Source organism: Arvicanthis niloticus, chromosome 8, assembly GCF_011762505.2.
Source record: "Arvicanthis niloticus isolate mArvNil1 chromosome 8, mArvNil1.pat.X, whole genome shotgun sequence".
Classification (NCBI taxonomy): Eukaryota; Metazoa; Chordata; class Mammalia; order Rodentia; family Muridae; genus Arvicanthis; species Arvicanthis niloticus.
The window spans coordinates 57,386,996-57,404,489 of NC_047665.1; the positions used below are offsets into that span (position 1 = coordinate 57,386,996).

At 42.4% G+C, this 17,494-nt stretch overlaps 1 protein-coding gene across 3 annotated transcripts in view; it reads left to right on the plus strand.

Moving 5' to 3' along the window:
• Nucleotides 1–17,494, plus strand: part of Taf3 (TATA-box binding protein associated factor 3) — a 140,614-nt gene that overhangs the window by 115,195 nt on the left and 7,925 nt on the right. For all 3 annotated transcript variants that reach the window (XR_013112269.1, XM_076939430.1, XM_034510698.2), the window contains exon 4: nucleotides 195–277. Coding sequence is in view for 2 of the 3 variants with exons in the window: in XM_076939430.1 (XP_076795545.1) it covers nucleotides 195–277 (83 nt within the window). In the remaining variant the exon portion in view is untranslated. The remainder of the gene's footprint in view (nucleotides 1–194; nucleotides 278–17,494) is intronic.

A 17,494-nucleotide genomic window follows, 5' to 3' on the forward strand; every position in this document is an offset into this window, starting at 1 on the left:
GAGAATGATTCAGAAAGACACCCATTTCTGCCTCTGCTCTCTCACACTCATATCTACACACAGAACACACACTAGCCATGTCTTTTTATCCAGCATTTCAAATGGCTTTGTTAGGTTTGTGGGGTGGGGAAGTAGAACAGAAGGAATATTTTCAGGAGAATTTTTTTTTCTAACTAATGTACTAATTTCCACAGATAAAAGTGGAGCCTGTCATCCCAGCCCCAAGTCCAGTTATCCCCAGGTTGACTCTGCGAGTTGGCGCTGGCCAAGACAAGATGTAAGTATGAACATTAGGAATTGGTGAGACCTACCTTCTCCGTGCTGTCCAGATATATTAGGACTCTGCCAGGCCTCCAGGTGTTAACAGTCTGTACCAGGAACTCTTTGCTATCAAGTTTTATTGCCTTCTTCCTATAGGTAAATGCATTTATCTTTGCTTGGCATATAGAATTCCACGCTCTCCACCCCCACCTTCTCTTTTATAAAGGTTAATATATGGCAGTATTACTGCAGACTATCTGAGGTCCTGGCTCTCTGAAAAATAAGAGAGTATGTAGTGAGTGTGTTAGCCACCACACTTCACACACATGGCTGCATTGTAGACCTCAGAGCACGTCATCTGTCACTGGGACAGAGAATAGAGATTGAAATGGTCTGTGCTTTGTCCAATGCCAGTAAGACAAAGATGTCTGCTGACTTAGGGAAAGGGTGTCCGACTGACAGCTGGAAGCCTACTCAACTCAGTTGTGTTTGCTTTTAAGAGAAAATGAGGAATGTAAATCTCAGGCTACCATTTATATGAATCTTCACAAATTATCTTACCAGGATATCTTTCTTTTTCTAATATTGTTTGTAAATTGTATGTTTATTTTCCCTGTGTGTGTGTATACCACATATGTAGGGGTGCCTGCAAAAAGGCCTGTTTTATTTAAAGGAAATTGTTTTCCTTCATCCTTTGAAGAAATATTAGGACCTACAGTATTCTCAGAGACTCCCTATACAGTATGAAATAGTAGTCTCTCTTGTAAGTCATGTTGGAGTACTTGCTGTGTGTGGCATTTCAGTGAACTTCATAAGTTTATTATTTTATTTTATTGTTTTTCCAGTAAATGTAAAAGTGGAGTAGTTTGCTTTGAAAACGGTCAGATATTAGAGAGAAGGCATGGGGACATTTAGTTTCTGCTCAAGTTCAGCATAAAAGTGAGAGGAAGACTTAAGAATGTATTTATCGGGTAAAGACTACAGTGCTTACTGGGCATGGTGGCACTATCTATTTAGGGCTCAAGCACTTGGGAAAATGAAGCAGCATAGTCAAGAATTCAAGGCCAGCCTGGTCTACAATAGCAAGGCCCTGTCTCCAGAACCAAAACAAGACAAAACCAGAAGTTTTGCTTTTTTTATTGAAATTTTCATGTACTATTTTTATTTCTTCTTTGACAGTTTCATACACATATGCAATATAATTTGATTATATGCAACCCAGTCCCATCGCACTTCCTCAGAGGCCAGCCCTGCCTCCCTCCTTCCTGTCCTCATCCTTTTGTTCTGTTCCTTTGAGTAACCCACAGCCTAGGTATGGCTGCTTTCCTGTGCATGGGCTTGGGGCCATCCACAGGAGCAAAAACAGCCCACCTACTGCCTTTACCACAAAGAAAAGTGACTCCCCTACCCCACAAGTCAGCTGACAGTAGCTCCTCAGCTTTGGGTGGAGCCTAGTGAGCCCCTCCTCTTCTGTTCTGGAATGCTGGCAGGAATGCTCTGAGCTCTTGAGTGAGTGCAGCAGCGTGTCACACCCAGAGGAGAGTCTTTCATAGCCCACATCATATCCTCTCTCCACTTCTTCCACAGTGCTCCGTAAGCCTTGGTGGGGAGGGATGCATGTGATGTCAGTGGCTCTCTTAGGGCTCAGTCAGTTCTCGGCACTTGGAAGAGTTATAAGTCTCTTCACTGACTGCTGCCCACTATAGGAAGAAGCTTCTCTGACCAAGGTTGAGAGTGGATGAAGAAATGAAATAAAAGGAGGAGGACATGCCTACTCCTAAAGTACGGGGAAGACTTTTATTGTAGATATAATGGAGAAAGCGGACAGAAGGAAGAGTCCATACTGAGCATGGCTGCCAGACTAAACAAGGCCCTGAGCAAGAGAGGCTACTCCTGGCCAAGAGACCAGGGGAGTGGCTTAGCCAACATAGCTGAGTTATATAGGTATCAGGCTGAAGGAAGTGAAGCAGAAGCCTGGCCCCTGGGAGGGAGAGATCCAGGGTAAGGGGCTAGATGAAGAATGCTGGGAAGAGCCACAGGTACTGTGGAAGATGCTGGGACAGCTGGCCAACCTCTGCTTTAATAAGTTACTAGGCACCTTCATTAGCCATTCGTTTCTGAGACCTGACAGAGCAGTACTAACTCATGGGTATAAACACAGATATTTGCAAGGCCTTTGACAACATCCCTTTAGTAAAACAACAGTAGAAGACCCCCACCACCACCCAGGGCCTGTGACCTCACCAGACCTGGGCCTTTGACAGGGTTTACAGACCACAGTTATCAGTTTGCTTCACTGTAGAGCATGTGTATTCTATATGCTGCTCTCTCGAAGCTAAATGTCCCTCAGTAAAGTCCTTCAGGGTTATGATGGGGCAAGATAGAGGCCAACATCATCTTTCAAAAAGTCTATGCTCAAGAAAGAAAGAGCTGAAGGACAGAGTCCTGGTGGTTCCAGTCTCCCTGTACATTCTCTGACTGAGTTCCACATCATTCTCTTCTGTGCTAGCACTGACCTGGTTGGCAGGTGGGGTCTTACTGCTGACAAACAGAAGATCTTCAACACTACTTGAATTCTGCTTGAGCTTACTTAGGAAGATCAGACTGAGCCAGGTTCCAGCTCAGCGGTAGCACTTTCCTAGCATGCACAAGCTCTGGGAAACCCCTTCTCCTTGGAAATTCTGTACACGCTCTCAATTCTCTAAGGGAAATGCTCTTGTTCATCATTCAAAAGATACTTTACCAATTCATATTTAGTTCCTATTTTCTCCATAGCTCATCAATATTCAGTCTTAACTCCCACACAGGAGCGTGGCTTCTTCCCTTTAGAGAATTAAGATTTAAAAAGGCATTGCTGGTTACATTCATCTCTCTGCCCTGAAGCACCTGATGGTGATTCTGTTGGCTGTTTGTTCTGTTTTCACCTTTCAATAAATCATTCATATTCCTAAGAGATAGGAAGATGCAAGGACTGGATCCTGTTACCCTGGGAGTTAGGATAGCCTGGATTCTAGACAGCTGACCCTCGGAAGTAGTGTGACAGAACGTGTAACTTGTGGGTGCCTAGAAAAGAACTGCCTGCGGTGTTACATCAACAGTTAATTATTCCACCAAAGCAGGCGGAGAAGGAAGTGTACTGGACAAAAACATTACTCATAACACATTGCATGCCAAATTAAAATCAGAGGGAGGAAGGTGTTCAAGTCAAATAGAATTTCATATAAATAGAAATTCAGTAAACACTTTTGGGGGATGGGAAGGTCTAAGTTAGGGCTTAGTAGACTGCAGCCGATGAGCCATATTCAGCCTACTGCTTGCTTTTGTATGACCTGTAAGCTAAGAATGGTTTTTCTGGTTTTAAATGACTGAAAAACTTAAAAGAATCTTCTGTGGAGCTATAGGGTTGGTTCCGCAATTAAGAGCATTTGCTGCTCCAGCCGAGGACTAGAGTTCAGTTCTTCACATGAACATCAGGTGACTCGCAGTCACCTGGAGCTCCAGGTCCAGAGGGCCTGCACCCATGTACCCATATACATAAAATGTTTAATTAAAAATTATAAAGTGTTATGGCACGAGAGTAGTGGGTAGCATTCAAATTGGAACCCTCTTTTATGGTGGCACATGAGGAGCTTCCCTGAACATACCTTGTTCCATGGCTAAGTGATGGGAAAGTACGGAGACCTATCAGTGTGTGTTCACTCATTGTCTGTACACCTAGGGTCCAGCTAGAGTCACATCAGTGTGTGTTCACTCATTGTCTGTACACCTAGGGGCCAGCTAGAGTCACATCAGTGTGTGTTCACTCATTGTCTGTACACCTAGGGGCCAGCTAGAGTCACATCAGTGTGTGTTCACTCATTGTCTATACGCCTAGGGGCCAGCTAGAGTCACATCAGTGTGTGTTCACTCATTGTCTATATGCCTAGGGGCCAGCTAGAGTCACATCAGTGTGTGTTCACTCATTGTCTATATGTCTAGGGGCCAGCTAGAGTCACATCAGTGTGTGTTCACTCATGGTCTATATGCCTAGGGGCCAGCTAGAGTCACATCAGTGTGTGTTCACTCATTGTCTATATGCCTAGGGGCCAGCTAGAGTCACATCAGTGGGTGTTCACTTATTGTCTATACAACCTAAGGGCCAGCTAGAGTCACATCAGTGGGTGTTCACTTATTGTCTATACACCTGGAGGCCTGCTAGAGTTGCATCAATATGTGTTCACTTATTGTCTATACACCTGCGGGAGAGCTAATACTCTTTTAAGGTGAAATTAATGAGCAGATGGATATTCAAAAACAAGTGTATTCCTCGTGTCTTTGTGTGTGGGGGAGGGTTATTTATTGCTGAAGGAACAAGTCTTTTGAAATTATAAGAGAAAGAAAAAATCTTTACAAGGTTCAAATTATACCCTGTTCGTCGGAAGATCTTTAAGACAATGTTTAGTTTCTAAGTCTTGAAAAACTTAGGTCTTCTGCCCTTGAGCCACAAAAGTGCTTTGTGGTTAGAGAGGGCCCTCTGTTCTGTCAGTGCTCCCATAGCAAGGCAGCAGCAGGTTCTTTTCCTTAGTCTCCTGTCCCTCAAAGCTGTCTTTAGAGGGTTCTAGGACACCAGTACCCTTCCTGACAGTGTTAAAACTCAAAGACTCACACCCAGAGTTCCCTCCAGTCCACACTGAAGAGGAAACAGACCCTAAGACTATAGTCTCAGCTGCCACGCATTCAGGGCCACTGCTGAAGTGTCTCGGCTCCCGATCATGCTGGGCTTTCAGCTTGCCCAGGAGCCTAGAGCTCTGCTGGTCCGGATCCTGGGGTTTTTCTCCAGCAGGTGTGACAAGGAATGCATGGTACTCAGGGACAGTACAACTGTCCTGCGGTTGTCACCTTGACCTTACTGTTTGCTGGCCTGCTTTACTTTGGGCAACTTTAGAAGGGATAGCTGACTGATGACATCATTCTAGTCCTCTCCTGAGGAACACAGAGCAAAAGAACATGACACAGTTTGCTAGGGACATAGAAGAAGAAGCTATGTATGATGGTGCACACCTTTAATCCCAGCAGTTTGGGAGGGAACAGCAGGTGGATTTCTATAAATTTGTTGGTAGTCTGGTCTTCATAGCAAATTCAGACAGGTCAGGACTATAAAGTGAGACCTTGTCTCAAAACAAAAACAAAACAAAACAAAACAAAACAAAAAAAAAAAGCAATTGTCAAGAAACATAACAGAAGCTGGGCAGTGGTGGCGCACGCCTTTAATCCCAGCACTTGGGAGGCAGAGGCAGGCGGATTTCTGAGTTCGAGGCCAGCCTGGTCTACAGAGTGAGTTCCAGGACAGCCAGGGCTACACAGAGAAACCCTGTCTCGAAAAACCAAAAAAAAAAAAAAAAAAACATGACAGAATAGTGCCCACAGGCTTTCTAAGTTTAAACGTCTGAATATTTATATAATTCAAAATTCAGTTATGCCTCATAGAAAAAGATAGTTTTTCATATTGTTATTGTAAAGTACTAATAAAAATGTAATATAAAGGTGTGCACGCTTTGAGGGTGACTACTGTTGGAGAATAACCATTCTCCCTCACATTTTTCAAATGCCCTTCTTAGCGCTGTGCTATCACAGATGCAGAGGAGGAAGTATCTTACACCTCCCACTCTGCCCCCACATAAGATCTCTCCAAGTAGCCCAGGCTGGTCCTGAACTGGGACTGTGGCCATCCGTGTACCCCAGCTTTGAGTATCTGCCTTTTTCCATCTGTTTGGCTATACTTCCCCCACAGAGAGGCTCATGGTGGGGAATTTACAAGCCTCCCTCCTCTCCTCCTCCCTTCCTCCACTGCCTGTACAGTGATGAGCCTATCAGCAATGTCTCAGTGAGAACACGGTTCCCTCTGAGAGGATGTATGTGTTGCACAGTGTCTTCTGTTTCACAGGCTTCACCCAGTTTTCTGGTTGGGTTTGAATACTGAGGGCTTTATTACTGGCAGTTTCATTCTGCTGATACTTTTGATTTCCAGTAGCGACTGGTGGGTTTCTCCACTCCTGAGGGTTTCTCCCTTCTCCAGCCGGCTCCTGACACAGGCACTGAAACTTCGGTACACTCTTGCTTAGGCCATCCTGGGGTTGCTACAGATTTGCTCAAGTGTGGATTTGTAATAGTTGCCATTTCTCAGTTAGTTCCATATACTGTGGAAATTAGAGCTGAAACTTATCAAAAAAACAGAAACCTTGATATTTTAAAACATAAAATAGGTTTAGACACTTGTCTCTGTGTTGCCAAACTTTTGACAAAAAAATTAGAGTAACCATAGGAAATCAGAAATAACCATTTAACAATACTTTCAAGGAACATAAACATCTGTTTTCAAATGTAGCTAGGGACAGTATGCATGGCAGACATGCTTGTAATTCCCTGCACTAGATGGGTGAGGCAGGAGGATTACTGCAAGTTTGAGGCCACCCTGTGCTATGTAGCAAAACCCTGTCAGCAGTGGGCAGAGGGCAACTGCAGAAGGAAGGTGGTTTCTCACCAGAATATGGGACAAGGGCAGGCAAGAGGAACAGAAGCCTTTTGTGTCATTAGAGAAAGGCAGGCAGGATGGGAGTGAGAAGCCTTTAGCACCAAAGTTCAGGAGTACACAGCATGGCCCTTCGGGCAGGGAAGGACTCTTGATTTTCTGATTTCAATATTTCCCCCTTTTGCAAAAAAAAAAAAAAAACAGAAACAAAACTGTTTGGTTTTGATTTTTAATTGAGGTAGCTTTCTTTTGCCCTGCCCTAGTGAAATTCTTATGGAAACTAAAACATTCCCTAGGTGCTTCCAGGCTTTAAGATAACTAACAGAAACAGTGACAAAACAAAGTCCTAAGACTAACCATATTTAGATTCTGTAAATGCAGTTTAAATGTTTTAAAAGACAGTGTCAGCAACATTAAAATGACCTCTTTCTTTCTCTTAATTTAGTTTTTTTTTTTTACTTACTCACTTTACATTTCACTCACACCCCCTCCCAGTCACCCCCTCCCACAATCCTTCCCTCCACCTCCCCTCATCTCCTCCTCTGTGCCCATGGCCCCCATTTCTAGGTATCCCCCCACCCTGGCACTTCAAGTTGCTTTGAGGCTAGGTACTTCCTCTCCCATAGAGGCCAGTCAAGGCAGCCCAGCTAGAAGAACATAGCCCATGGACAGACAACAACTTTTGGGATAGCCCCCGCTCTAGTTGTTCAGGACCCACATGAAGACCAAGCTGCACATCTGCTATGTCTGTTCAGGACCTCTTCTTAATGCTAAACATTGTTCCTGGAGGCTTTCCTGGCCGCTGAAGCCTGTGAGGTCTTGTCTTCTCTGTGCACTGCAGTTGTGTCAGCCCCCTTGTCACAAACAGGCAGTTAGATGGCTTTTTATTTGGATCGTCAACTGTTTTCTAAGTTTTTGGTTTTTTGCTTTTTGTTTTTCCAGAAAGCTCTGGTTTTCATGTATTACATTACTCTTCTTTTCACCAACCTAGGATTATGATGAAGTCTAAATTTAATTTCTTCCTCTGGAGCATTGTAGTTTGCTCACAAACACCAAAACTGTAGTACATATATTTAAGAGAAAAACTAGTCTGCTGTCAGAACAACCAGCTTTGGGTCTGGGGAAATGCTTTTATGACCCAGTAAAACAAGTGGAAAGATTACAATCAAAGCATTTCCATCTTGCTTGTAAACAATTCCAGCAGTCCTTACAGGGATGCCACATTAGAAGACTGAGGAAAATTTACTGAATTCCATTCTAATGCAATTAGAGCTAATTTTGTTCCTTAAATGAATAAAAGGTCAACCAGTAAATCTAGCTTATCTGGAGTCCAGACTTCAATAAATTGTTTTATTTAATTTGTTGTAAAAGATCTTATCCTTAATGGGTCTAGGTCTTATTAGTTCACTTAGGTTTTAAAATATTTATGACCACCTTTTTAGATATGATTTGAATGATAGTTGCAAAGTCTCTCTCTCCACAGCTTTATCAAGGCCCAACATCACTAATTGAATGAATATAGGAAGGTACTTAAGATTTGTTATCTGAAAAAAAAGCTGATGTAAACTTCCAGAATTTAAATGTTCTTTAACCTGTGACAGGCAGAGATAATTTAGCTGTATCATGGTAACCTTTCCACTACTATCTGATTATAATTCTCTCTAAAGATCAGCCTGCTCACAGTTCAGGTCTTTATAAAACAATAGATGCCTAGGGATAGTAACATTTAGACCTCCTGTTACATCATTTGCATTATATGCTTCCTGTCTATCCTGTGGTAGACTCATATACTTGCATAGAGTTTGGATACATGGAATGACTTGTTTCTTCGCCTTTTCCACACCCACCTCAGGAGTTTATAAAGTGGATCCTTACATTGCAACATGGGTTCTGGGACAAAGTTTTTCCCTTTTTCTTACAGTGTGGCCTCAGTTCACACAGGGGATGGGGGCAGAGGTGATTTGCTTGCTGGGACCAAAAGAGGACTCAGGATCCCTCAAGAGCTCGTGTTACTGGTTGGCGGTTGTGAACTACCACACATGGGTGCTAACAATTGAACTTCTGTGCTGGAAAAGCAGCAAGTACTCTTAACCCGATTCATTTTTATTATTTTCTATTATATGTAGGAGTACTATGTATTCACATGTGGGTATATGTGCACTAATGCTAGTGCTTGAAGAGGCTACGGGTGTGGGATTCCCTGGAACTGGAATCCCAGGTAGTTGTGAGCAACTTGGGAACCCAACTCTGGTCCTTGGAAGAACAATAAGTCTTCACTGCTGAGCTGTCTCTCCAACTCTGGTATTGTCTGACTGTCTCAAGCAGAAGTCACATGGTGAGCTTCATACCCTTAAACAATATTAAATCAGTCTTCTCATTAGACCTTGTGAAATGCTGGATTTTTAAAAATCTGACCATCTCTTTAGTATTTATTAACTGAAACCCTTTAGTGAAAGTGTACTTTTATTTGGTTATTTTGAAGCATAAATCAAACAGGAAAGGGATGAGAAATGCTGACTGAATTCCTCCTGTTGCTGTCTTCAGAGGAAGGAGTTGGTGGAGCTGATCCAGAATTGCACTAGTAATGATGGTTGGGTTTGGTCTGTCTCTGCCCGCCCCGCCCCACCCCACCCCCACCTGTTTCTGTCTCCGTTCCTTCCTCTTTAATAATGTTCATTTTCAAATTATCCTGTCTTGTCCAGTGGTAATTCTGTCACATTGTCTGTTAGATTCAATACAACCTCCTTAGTGTTGAATATCTTTCACATATTTCCTATGTGTTACTGGCCATTTCCACAGACCTCAAATTAACCATTCCCTCAGAGAACATTGATTGTATCCGTGGAATAGGAATCAGACTATGGAGGTGCTCATTGCTGCTAGAGTGTCATGATTTGTAGGCCTTCACAAGGGACAGATCTAGAAAATAGGTGTATTTGTAAAGGAAAGAAAACCAGGCAGGGGAGATAGCACAGTGGGTAGAATAGCTTAGTGTACATACAGATGTGAGGGCTGAGTTCAGATCCCCAGCACACTTGTAAAAGGCTGGGCATGGTGGCCCACAACTATAATCCTAGGTCTGGAAAGGTAGAGTTGGGAGAAATGATAGAGTTTCTGGAACTTGATAGCCATCCAGTCCAGGCAAATTCTGGGCCCAGGTTCAGTGGGAAACCCCGTCTCAAAAAGGTCAAGAAGCAGTTATGGAAGAAACTTGTCCTCAACCTCTTGACTCCACACACCTGCAAACATGCATACAACACGCATGTGCACATAAACACACACACACACTAAACTTATCAGATTTAGCATTACTCTGATGTCTCTAAATGTATTCTGTACCTTTTATATTAGCAGGCTTGAGTGCCAAGACAAGTGCCATTTGTTCTGTTCCATAAGAACTCTACAAGATGATCTGCATATGACAATACCATTATTACTACTGACAAGACTACCAAATGAAGTTAAGGATTATAATTTTAAAAAATGTTTCAAATAAAATCAATTTACTCTAACTTACAAATAAAATTATTATTTAGCTAGATTAAGGAAGCCACTCAAACACTTGCAGTGGCTGGTGAGATGACTCAGTGGATAAAAGTGGTTGCCATCTTGGGCCTAATGACCTGATTCACTCCTAGGAACTCTCATGGTAGAAAGAGAGAACCAACTCCTGAAAGTTGACTTCTGATCTCCACCTGTGCACCACGGCATAGTCCTACCTCCTAATGCATGCATAAATACTAAATACATATCTAAAGTTAGAAAATAATAAGATTACCTTAATCTTCCTTGTTGCTCTTTTTGATTGGAGGGGTTAAGATTTCATCAGTGTATTCTATCTGTTGGTTGTATAATATTGAATTTGTCTCTAGGGCACTATGGATGCACTGTGGTCACACTCACCCCCACCCTGTCACTGTCTATCATCCGTCTTCTCACACTTGCCCACTGTGCTATGAATCAGTGGCGCCCATGGCCTCACGTTTGAAGGGAGTGGAACTATTTGAAAGATTGGAAGCTGTGGCCTTGTTGGAGTGCATATGGTCTTTTTGGAAGAAGCATGTCACTGGGGTGGACTTTGAAGTTTAAAAAGCCCATACCAGGCCTGGTGTCTCTCTGTGTGTCTCTGTCTCTGTCTCTGTCTCTGTCTCTGTCTCTGTCTCTCTCTCTCTCTCTCTCTCTCTCTCTCTCTCTCTCTCTCTCTCTCTCTCTCTCTGTTTCTCCCCCCCCCACACACACACACCCAAGGATCAAGATGTAGCTCTCAGCTACTGCTTCAATACGATGAGTGCCACCATTCTCCCCCATGCCCTCACAATGATGATAATGGACTAACCCTCTGAAACTATAAGCAAGCCCCCCCAGTTAAATGCTTTGGACATCCTGTCTCTTCATGGCGATAGAACTCTAAGATACCCACCTTCTTCCCAATAGTCACGCTTCCCTTTTTCCTTCTTTAGGGGAGTTTAGGGAGGCAGGGGTGAGCAGGCTTCATGCAGGCAGTCACACTGCTGTGTGTTCAGCCACACTGTGTCCAGAAGACAATGTCCTACCATATGGCTCTCTGCCATTCAGTTCCTAGAGTCTTCCTGTTCCTCTCCTATGATGCTCCCTAGATGTCCTGTCTGGAGTCAGACATAAAGCATTAACTATTCTTAGCACTTTAGCCACTTATGAATCTTGCTGTGCCATTGCCCACTGCTGAAAGAGGCTTTTCTGACCAAGACTGAGAGTTACACTAATCTATGAGTATAAACATGAGTGTTCAGAAGACAGTTAAACTGTATGTCCATTGGTTAAAACATCAGTAGTAGATTCCCCTGTGTAGGGCTTGTGACCTCCCAAGCTATAGGCTTTAGACAAGCATATATCCCACTCCATGGGCCTCAAATCCAATCAGGAAGCAGTTGGTTACCCTCAGAATATTTTATGCTACCATTGTATCCATGAGTATATCTTGCCAGGCAGTACAGTATTGTAGCATAGAGGGTGTACAACTGGGTATGATTGTTAATGACCCTTGTCCACTAATGGCCTGCGTTAGCATCTTCCTGCATTATGACACTGGTCAGCAGGAAACTTTGTAGCTATAAGCCTCCTGCTCAGTTCCAGCTTGGTTTCTCGGTGTCCCAGTGTCCTGCATCCAAAGCACCTGTCTTTGGCAGCAGAGTCTTACTGGAGTTCCACTGGGTATCCAGGAACAGTAGCAATGTATTACTTTGGGGGCCTCTGAAGCTACATGGCCTACAGTTAGTCAGGAGTTGGCTCACCCAATACATATTCTTACGTTTTTCTATGGATGTGTGAACAATACACCAGCATCCTAGTCTCCTGAAGTGATGTTCATTATCTCATCATAATTGACATACTTGAGCATCTGTTCATTTCTGATTATTTTCCATTCTGAGGCAGCTGTGAAAGTTCATTTTCTGAGCCAAGTGTGGTGGCACACACCTATAGTCCCTGCACTTGAGTGACAGAGGCAAGTGGGTTCTTACAGTATACATACCAAGTTTTAGGCCAGCCAGAGCTACATAGTGAGGTCCTGTCTTAAAAAAAAATAATTTTCTTAATTATAGAGATTATTTACCTGACTCCAAAGTTGGAACTATGACATTAGAGAGTGTTTGCTTCTTCCCGATTCCATGGCTTATTGAGAACTCGTCATTTTGCTTTCCTTAGTCTGGTATCGCTCTGCTAGATCTTTTTGCATGTCTGATGAAATGTTCGTTATTCATTACTTATCTGAATGTTGGTGCCCTTTTAGGGTATTTTACAGATTTTGAACATTTGACAATAGAAGTATAATCATTTGGGCCTTTCCCTTGGAAATAAGATTCTCTAATGGTGATGTTTTTCTCTAATTACTTCATGCAATTTGTTTCATTTTTCAAATAGGTCATGCCTGCATTAAAAGATAAAATGTTTGCTACTTGATGTGTACTTGGGCTATGACAAGATAAAATACGCATTTTATGAGACGATGTAAATATTCAGGAGGCAAGCCATGAGCTCAAGGAATTAAATCCATTTATCGTTGTCTTATAATTATACGAATGTTAAATTTTGAGCTGTGAGGATCAAGAAGAATAAGGAATAATGATTGATTTGAAGAATCAACATAAAACTGATTCTCATAATTGTCTTTGGGTATTTGATCAACATGAAATATGGAAATGGCTGTCTCACTGTTTGGCATTTTAAGTACTGATACTCTAAAATAGAATTCCTCCCAAGTTTGGAATATTTGCTTAGATACTGAAGCTAGAAAAAATGGAAAGCTTGGTGTATTTGTTTTCCATTCCCACACAACAAATGGTCCTGGAATTTAGCTGTTTAAAGCAACAGGCCTTCCTCTCCTCCCTCCCCCCCCTCCCCCCCCCAGCTTTTGAGCATTTGAGCAATTTTCACTTAGGTCTTTGAAGCTACTGGTCAAGAAAACATCATCTGGAGTCCTCCGTGGGGACTGGGTCTAAGTTCCGCCAGCCCACGAGCTCCTGCATAAGGCAGGCAGACACCACAGCCAGCTTTCGCCAAAGAGGGGCAGGGGAGGATGGAGCACTCATAGCTGGTCTTGGAGATTGCTGGAAGTGACTTTCATAGTATTTAAATCTGCCAGTGTGTGCACACCAGACTGACTACCACGTTTGGGCCAGGTGTGTCTGGGGCTTTCCATAAAAGTGAAAATTGCAAAAATAGGAAGAATAGACATACATATTCATGTCACAAGCCAACCGCGAGGCTTCATAGCCATGGTATTGTAAAATCTCAGGAATATTCCGCATTTGTTGTGAGAAGAGGTTCATTTAACTTGTGATTATGTGTTTCTTGTGGCAGATGGTATGTCTGAAATCTAAAATTAAATATTTAGAAAAAAGTAAAGTGGATTGTGATTTAAGCAACATGTCTTTTCCTCAGCGTGATATTTCTGCATTGACTAATTTCTGTGTTCAGGTCACATAGACTCCATCCATAGGCATGGTTACAGTGCTTTTCCCTGTGGTATCATGTCACCATTTAGAAATGGCCATTCACCGTTAGGTAAATAAGTAAGCCATTGTGAGGGGACTTCTGAACTGAGAGCTCTTTAGTAGCCAGTTATTTGGACTCTGATAATTTAGATTACTGGTTTCATAGTGTTTGCACACAATAGCGGAATAATGAGGATCATTAAACCTCCTGTGCAGAACATATCCAAATTGTGTTTGCCTCTAACCTTGGAGGCTCCGAGGGGCTGGGAGGCACGGCCTGGCTCTTTATTGACTTGTCAAGCTGTGAGTTTGCATTACAGCTCATGACCCATTCTGTTTGTGGTGGGGAAACAGGTAAAGAAATCCCTCTGAAAGTCCCTCCTTCTGCACATTTGTATGAATAACGCCAGTGTTTATAGCAGTTAGAGCCCTGTGGCTAAATCCTCCAAAAGCTGTAACGTTAGCAGCAGAGCCACTGGGGGGGGGGGGGCACAGCTGTGGGCGGTATTGCTTTCTCTGAGAGAAGCTGGGTACTCAACAGGAAGCTCTGAAGGGAACTTACTGTGCATGTCAATAGGAGGGCAAGGGCAGCCAGAACCAGAGTCACCTCCACAGTGATGGAATCAGTGCTGATGTTAGCTGATCTGGTCTGAGAACCTGGACTATGTTGCACTGCTATGTGACTTTTCATATTGCTAAAACTAGATAATAAAAGAATTTTTCTTATGAAAGAAAAGGAAGAGAGAAAGAGAGAGAGAGAATTGCTTTTTAAATTGTATATTCAAATACCTTAAGTCTCTTAAAAGCTAAAGTCAAAATAACTCAAACTCTAGGAAACTCTGGGGAAGTAGTTATAATGTAATGCTACTCTGACACCTTAAAAGTAGGGTTAGAATAGTTTGTCTTGAAAAATCATGTGTCCACTTTAATAACTTCACACACACACACACATAACACATGCACACACACAGAGTACACTGAAGACCCAACATATGAGTCCATCTTCTGGAACAAACCACATGCAAACCATACCAGCTAAATGATGCATTTATTACTTTAATCAAACAAACAGAATAGTTAGCGAAGACTCTCTCCCTCGCCCTCTTGGATGTTAGGCTTTTGCTCTCTATCAGTCATGAGAGTCATCTGTGCTGTGCAGCCCTTGACTAAACATGGCAGCATTTCCCTAGAAAGTACGGGCAAGCCATCATTATGTTAACAATTTCCCAGGGGCATCTAAATGTGTACATTTTTTATTTTTTCATGATTTTTACTACAAGATTTTATATGTTAATTATGGATAGGAAAAGTACCCTGTGATCTCAGCTTATGGAGGCAGTTTCTAAATAGTTTACATACGTGTGTGTGTCTGTCTGTCTGTATGTATGTATGTATATGTATATATCTGTATATATATGTGTATATATATATATACATATGTATGTATATACACGTATATTCTTTTGAACTCTTTGTAACTACACACAAATATTTATGATTGCATTTTTCTTAGAAAACTTGGATTTTATTATATACTACTCACAACTATTTTTTCTTTTTGATAAAAATAAGTGTGTATGACTACTTCAAATAATGTGGTATTTTGAGACAGGTCTTAGTAGCCTTGACTGTCCTGGAACTCACTATGTAAACCAGGCTAGCCTCAAGCTCACATCTGCCTACCCCTGCCTCCCAACTGCTGGGATTAAAGGCATGACCTATCACAGCACTGGCCCCTGCACACAGGTTTTAGTATCCATTCAGAAGCACCTTGCCAGCTACCTGTCCCTCCTCCAACCTACAGCACCATGTGTGTCTGGGCTTTTAGTCTTCACAGTAAAGTCATTTGGTCACTGACACAGTCTGCTTCCGAGGTCCTTTGCGCATAGTGAGCTGCTTTTATTTTTAAAAGATGCTGTTTGTTATATCAGTTACTTTTCTTGCTGCTGTGACAAAATACTGAACAAAGGCAATGGGAAGAAAGAAGGGTTTATTATGTGTCCCAATTTGAAGGTACAGTCCATCATGGTGGGGAAGCCATGGCTTCCCAGAAGCTTGCATTGCGTCCACAGTGAGAAAGCAGAGAGGATGAACATTGCTCAGCTGTCTCTAGGACCTCAGCGCGGCCCACCCAGGGCTGTTGTTCTGACCTTATGCGAACCTTCATGGAAGCACACGTATAACTGCACCCATAGGTGTTTCCGTAGTTTATAATCAGAACTCAATCAAACTGACAATGAAAATTAAGCATTATGTCTGCTAACAGCAACAAATTCACTATTGTTATATTAATTAGCTCTCTGGTTTTGGTGTTAGGTAAGGCTTGAACTCAGAGCCTCAGATGTACTCAGCAAGTACACCTGTTGAATTGTGTCCTTAGCCCCTACTTTTAAAAATGTTTTTTATTTTTTATCTAATTTGTATATGTTTGAGAATTTTGTCTGCATATATGTCTATGTGAGTGCCTAACAGAGGCCACAGAGGCCAGAAGATGACATTGCATCCACTGTTATTAGAGCTATAGACAGTTGCGAGACACCGTGTGGGTGCTGGGAATTGAACCCTGGTCCTCTGAAAGACCACCCAGTGCTCTTAACCACTGAGCCATCACAAAATAAATCTTTTTTAAATTTATCTGCTTAGCTTATAAAATGATAAATATTAATTATCTTAATTAGCTTATAATATGGTAAATATTAAGGTTTTATTTGATTAAAATGTCTTTATTTGGCATTCTTTCTGTAAGATTTCAAAAATGGAATTTATTTTTCTTTAGCACATTTGTCTTGTACTTTCCTGAGCCTCCCAGGCCAGCTGCTCTGTCTCTCCATGTGAAAGTTGTTGTTGGTTTACTTCTACCTGCTGCTCATGCTTCTCTCTGTTTTGCAGTTTTGTTACAGTGTGCTTTGGTTAAGGTTTTCTTTTTAGTGACCTAAAGTGGAATGTGTTTCTCACATACATAGATTGGTATCTTCCATCAGCTCTATAAAAATATTCCTTGCCAGGTCCACCATCCTAGGGTCGCCACTGCAACCCAGACTTCACCATCTAAGCTTCATTCAGTGGCTTCTCAGGGCCTTCATGCAGGGACTATCTGCCACGTGCTGTCTGGCTTGATAGCTGTCTGAAATGGCAAAAGAGGAGTTCTCCACCCCTTTACTTTTGCAGCATGCATGCCTTTATATCCAGCACCAGACAGATGACACTGCCCAGAGTCCTCCAAAGTGGGAAAGACAGTGCCCACATCCCCACCTCAGCCACAGTGACAGCAATGTTTGTAATTGCTTTCTAGGGCCAGTTTAAAGAGCCTGAATTTGGAGGCCTAGGTGGGTAGAATCTGGTCCTGAGGACATTCTTCCCTTTGTTCCAGTGCAGAACGGGCCCTACTCTCTTCAACAATTCCAGCCTCTCTCCCAGAACAGCCTTGGCCAGTGGCCTTTTCTCTCTGGTTGGTTTGCATTTGACCCGCTTGTACATTTTTGCTATAGACTGTGTAGTGTTATCAATAACAACCACACCACATTATTATGTTGCTTTGAAATTTCTTCCACCAGCACTTAGGAGGCAGAGGCAGGTGGATCTCTGTGAATTAAAGGTCAATCTGGTTAACATAGTGAGTTCCAGGACAGCCAGGGTTATACAGAAAAACCCTGTCTCTAAAAACAAAACAGACATATAATAATCTCCAACAAATAAATTAACCTATTACTTTTAAATGTAGCCTCAGGCAAGTTCTCAAGATTTGGACAGAAAG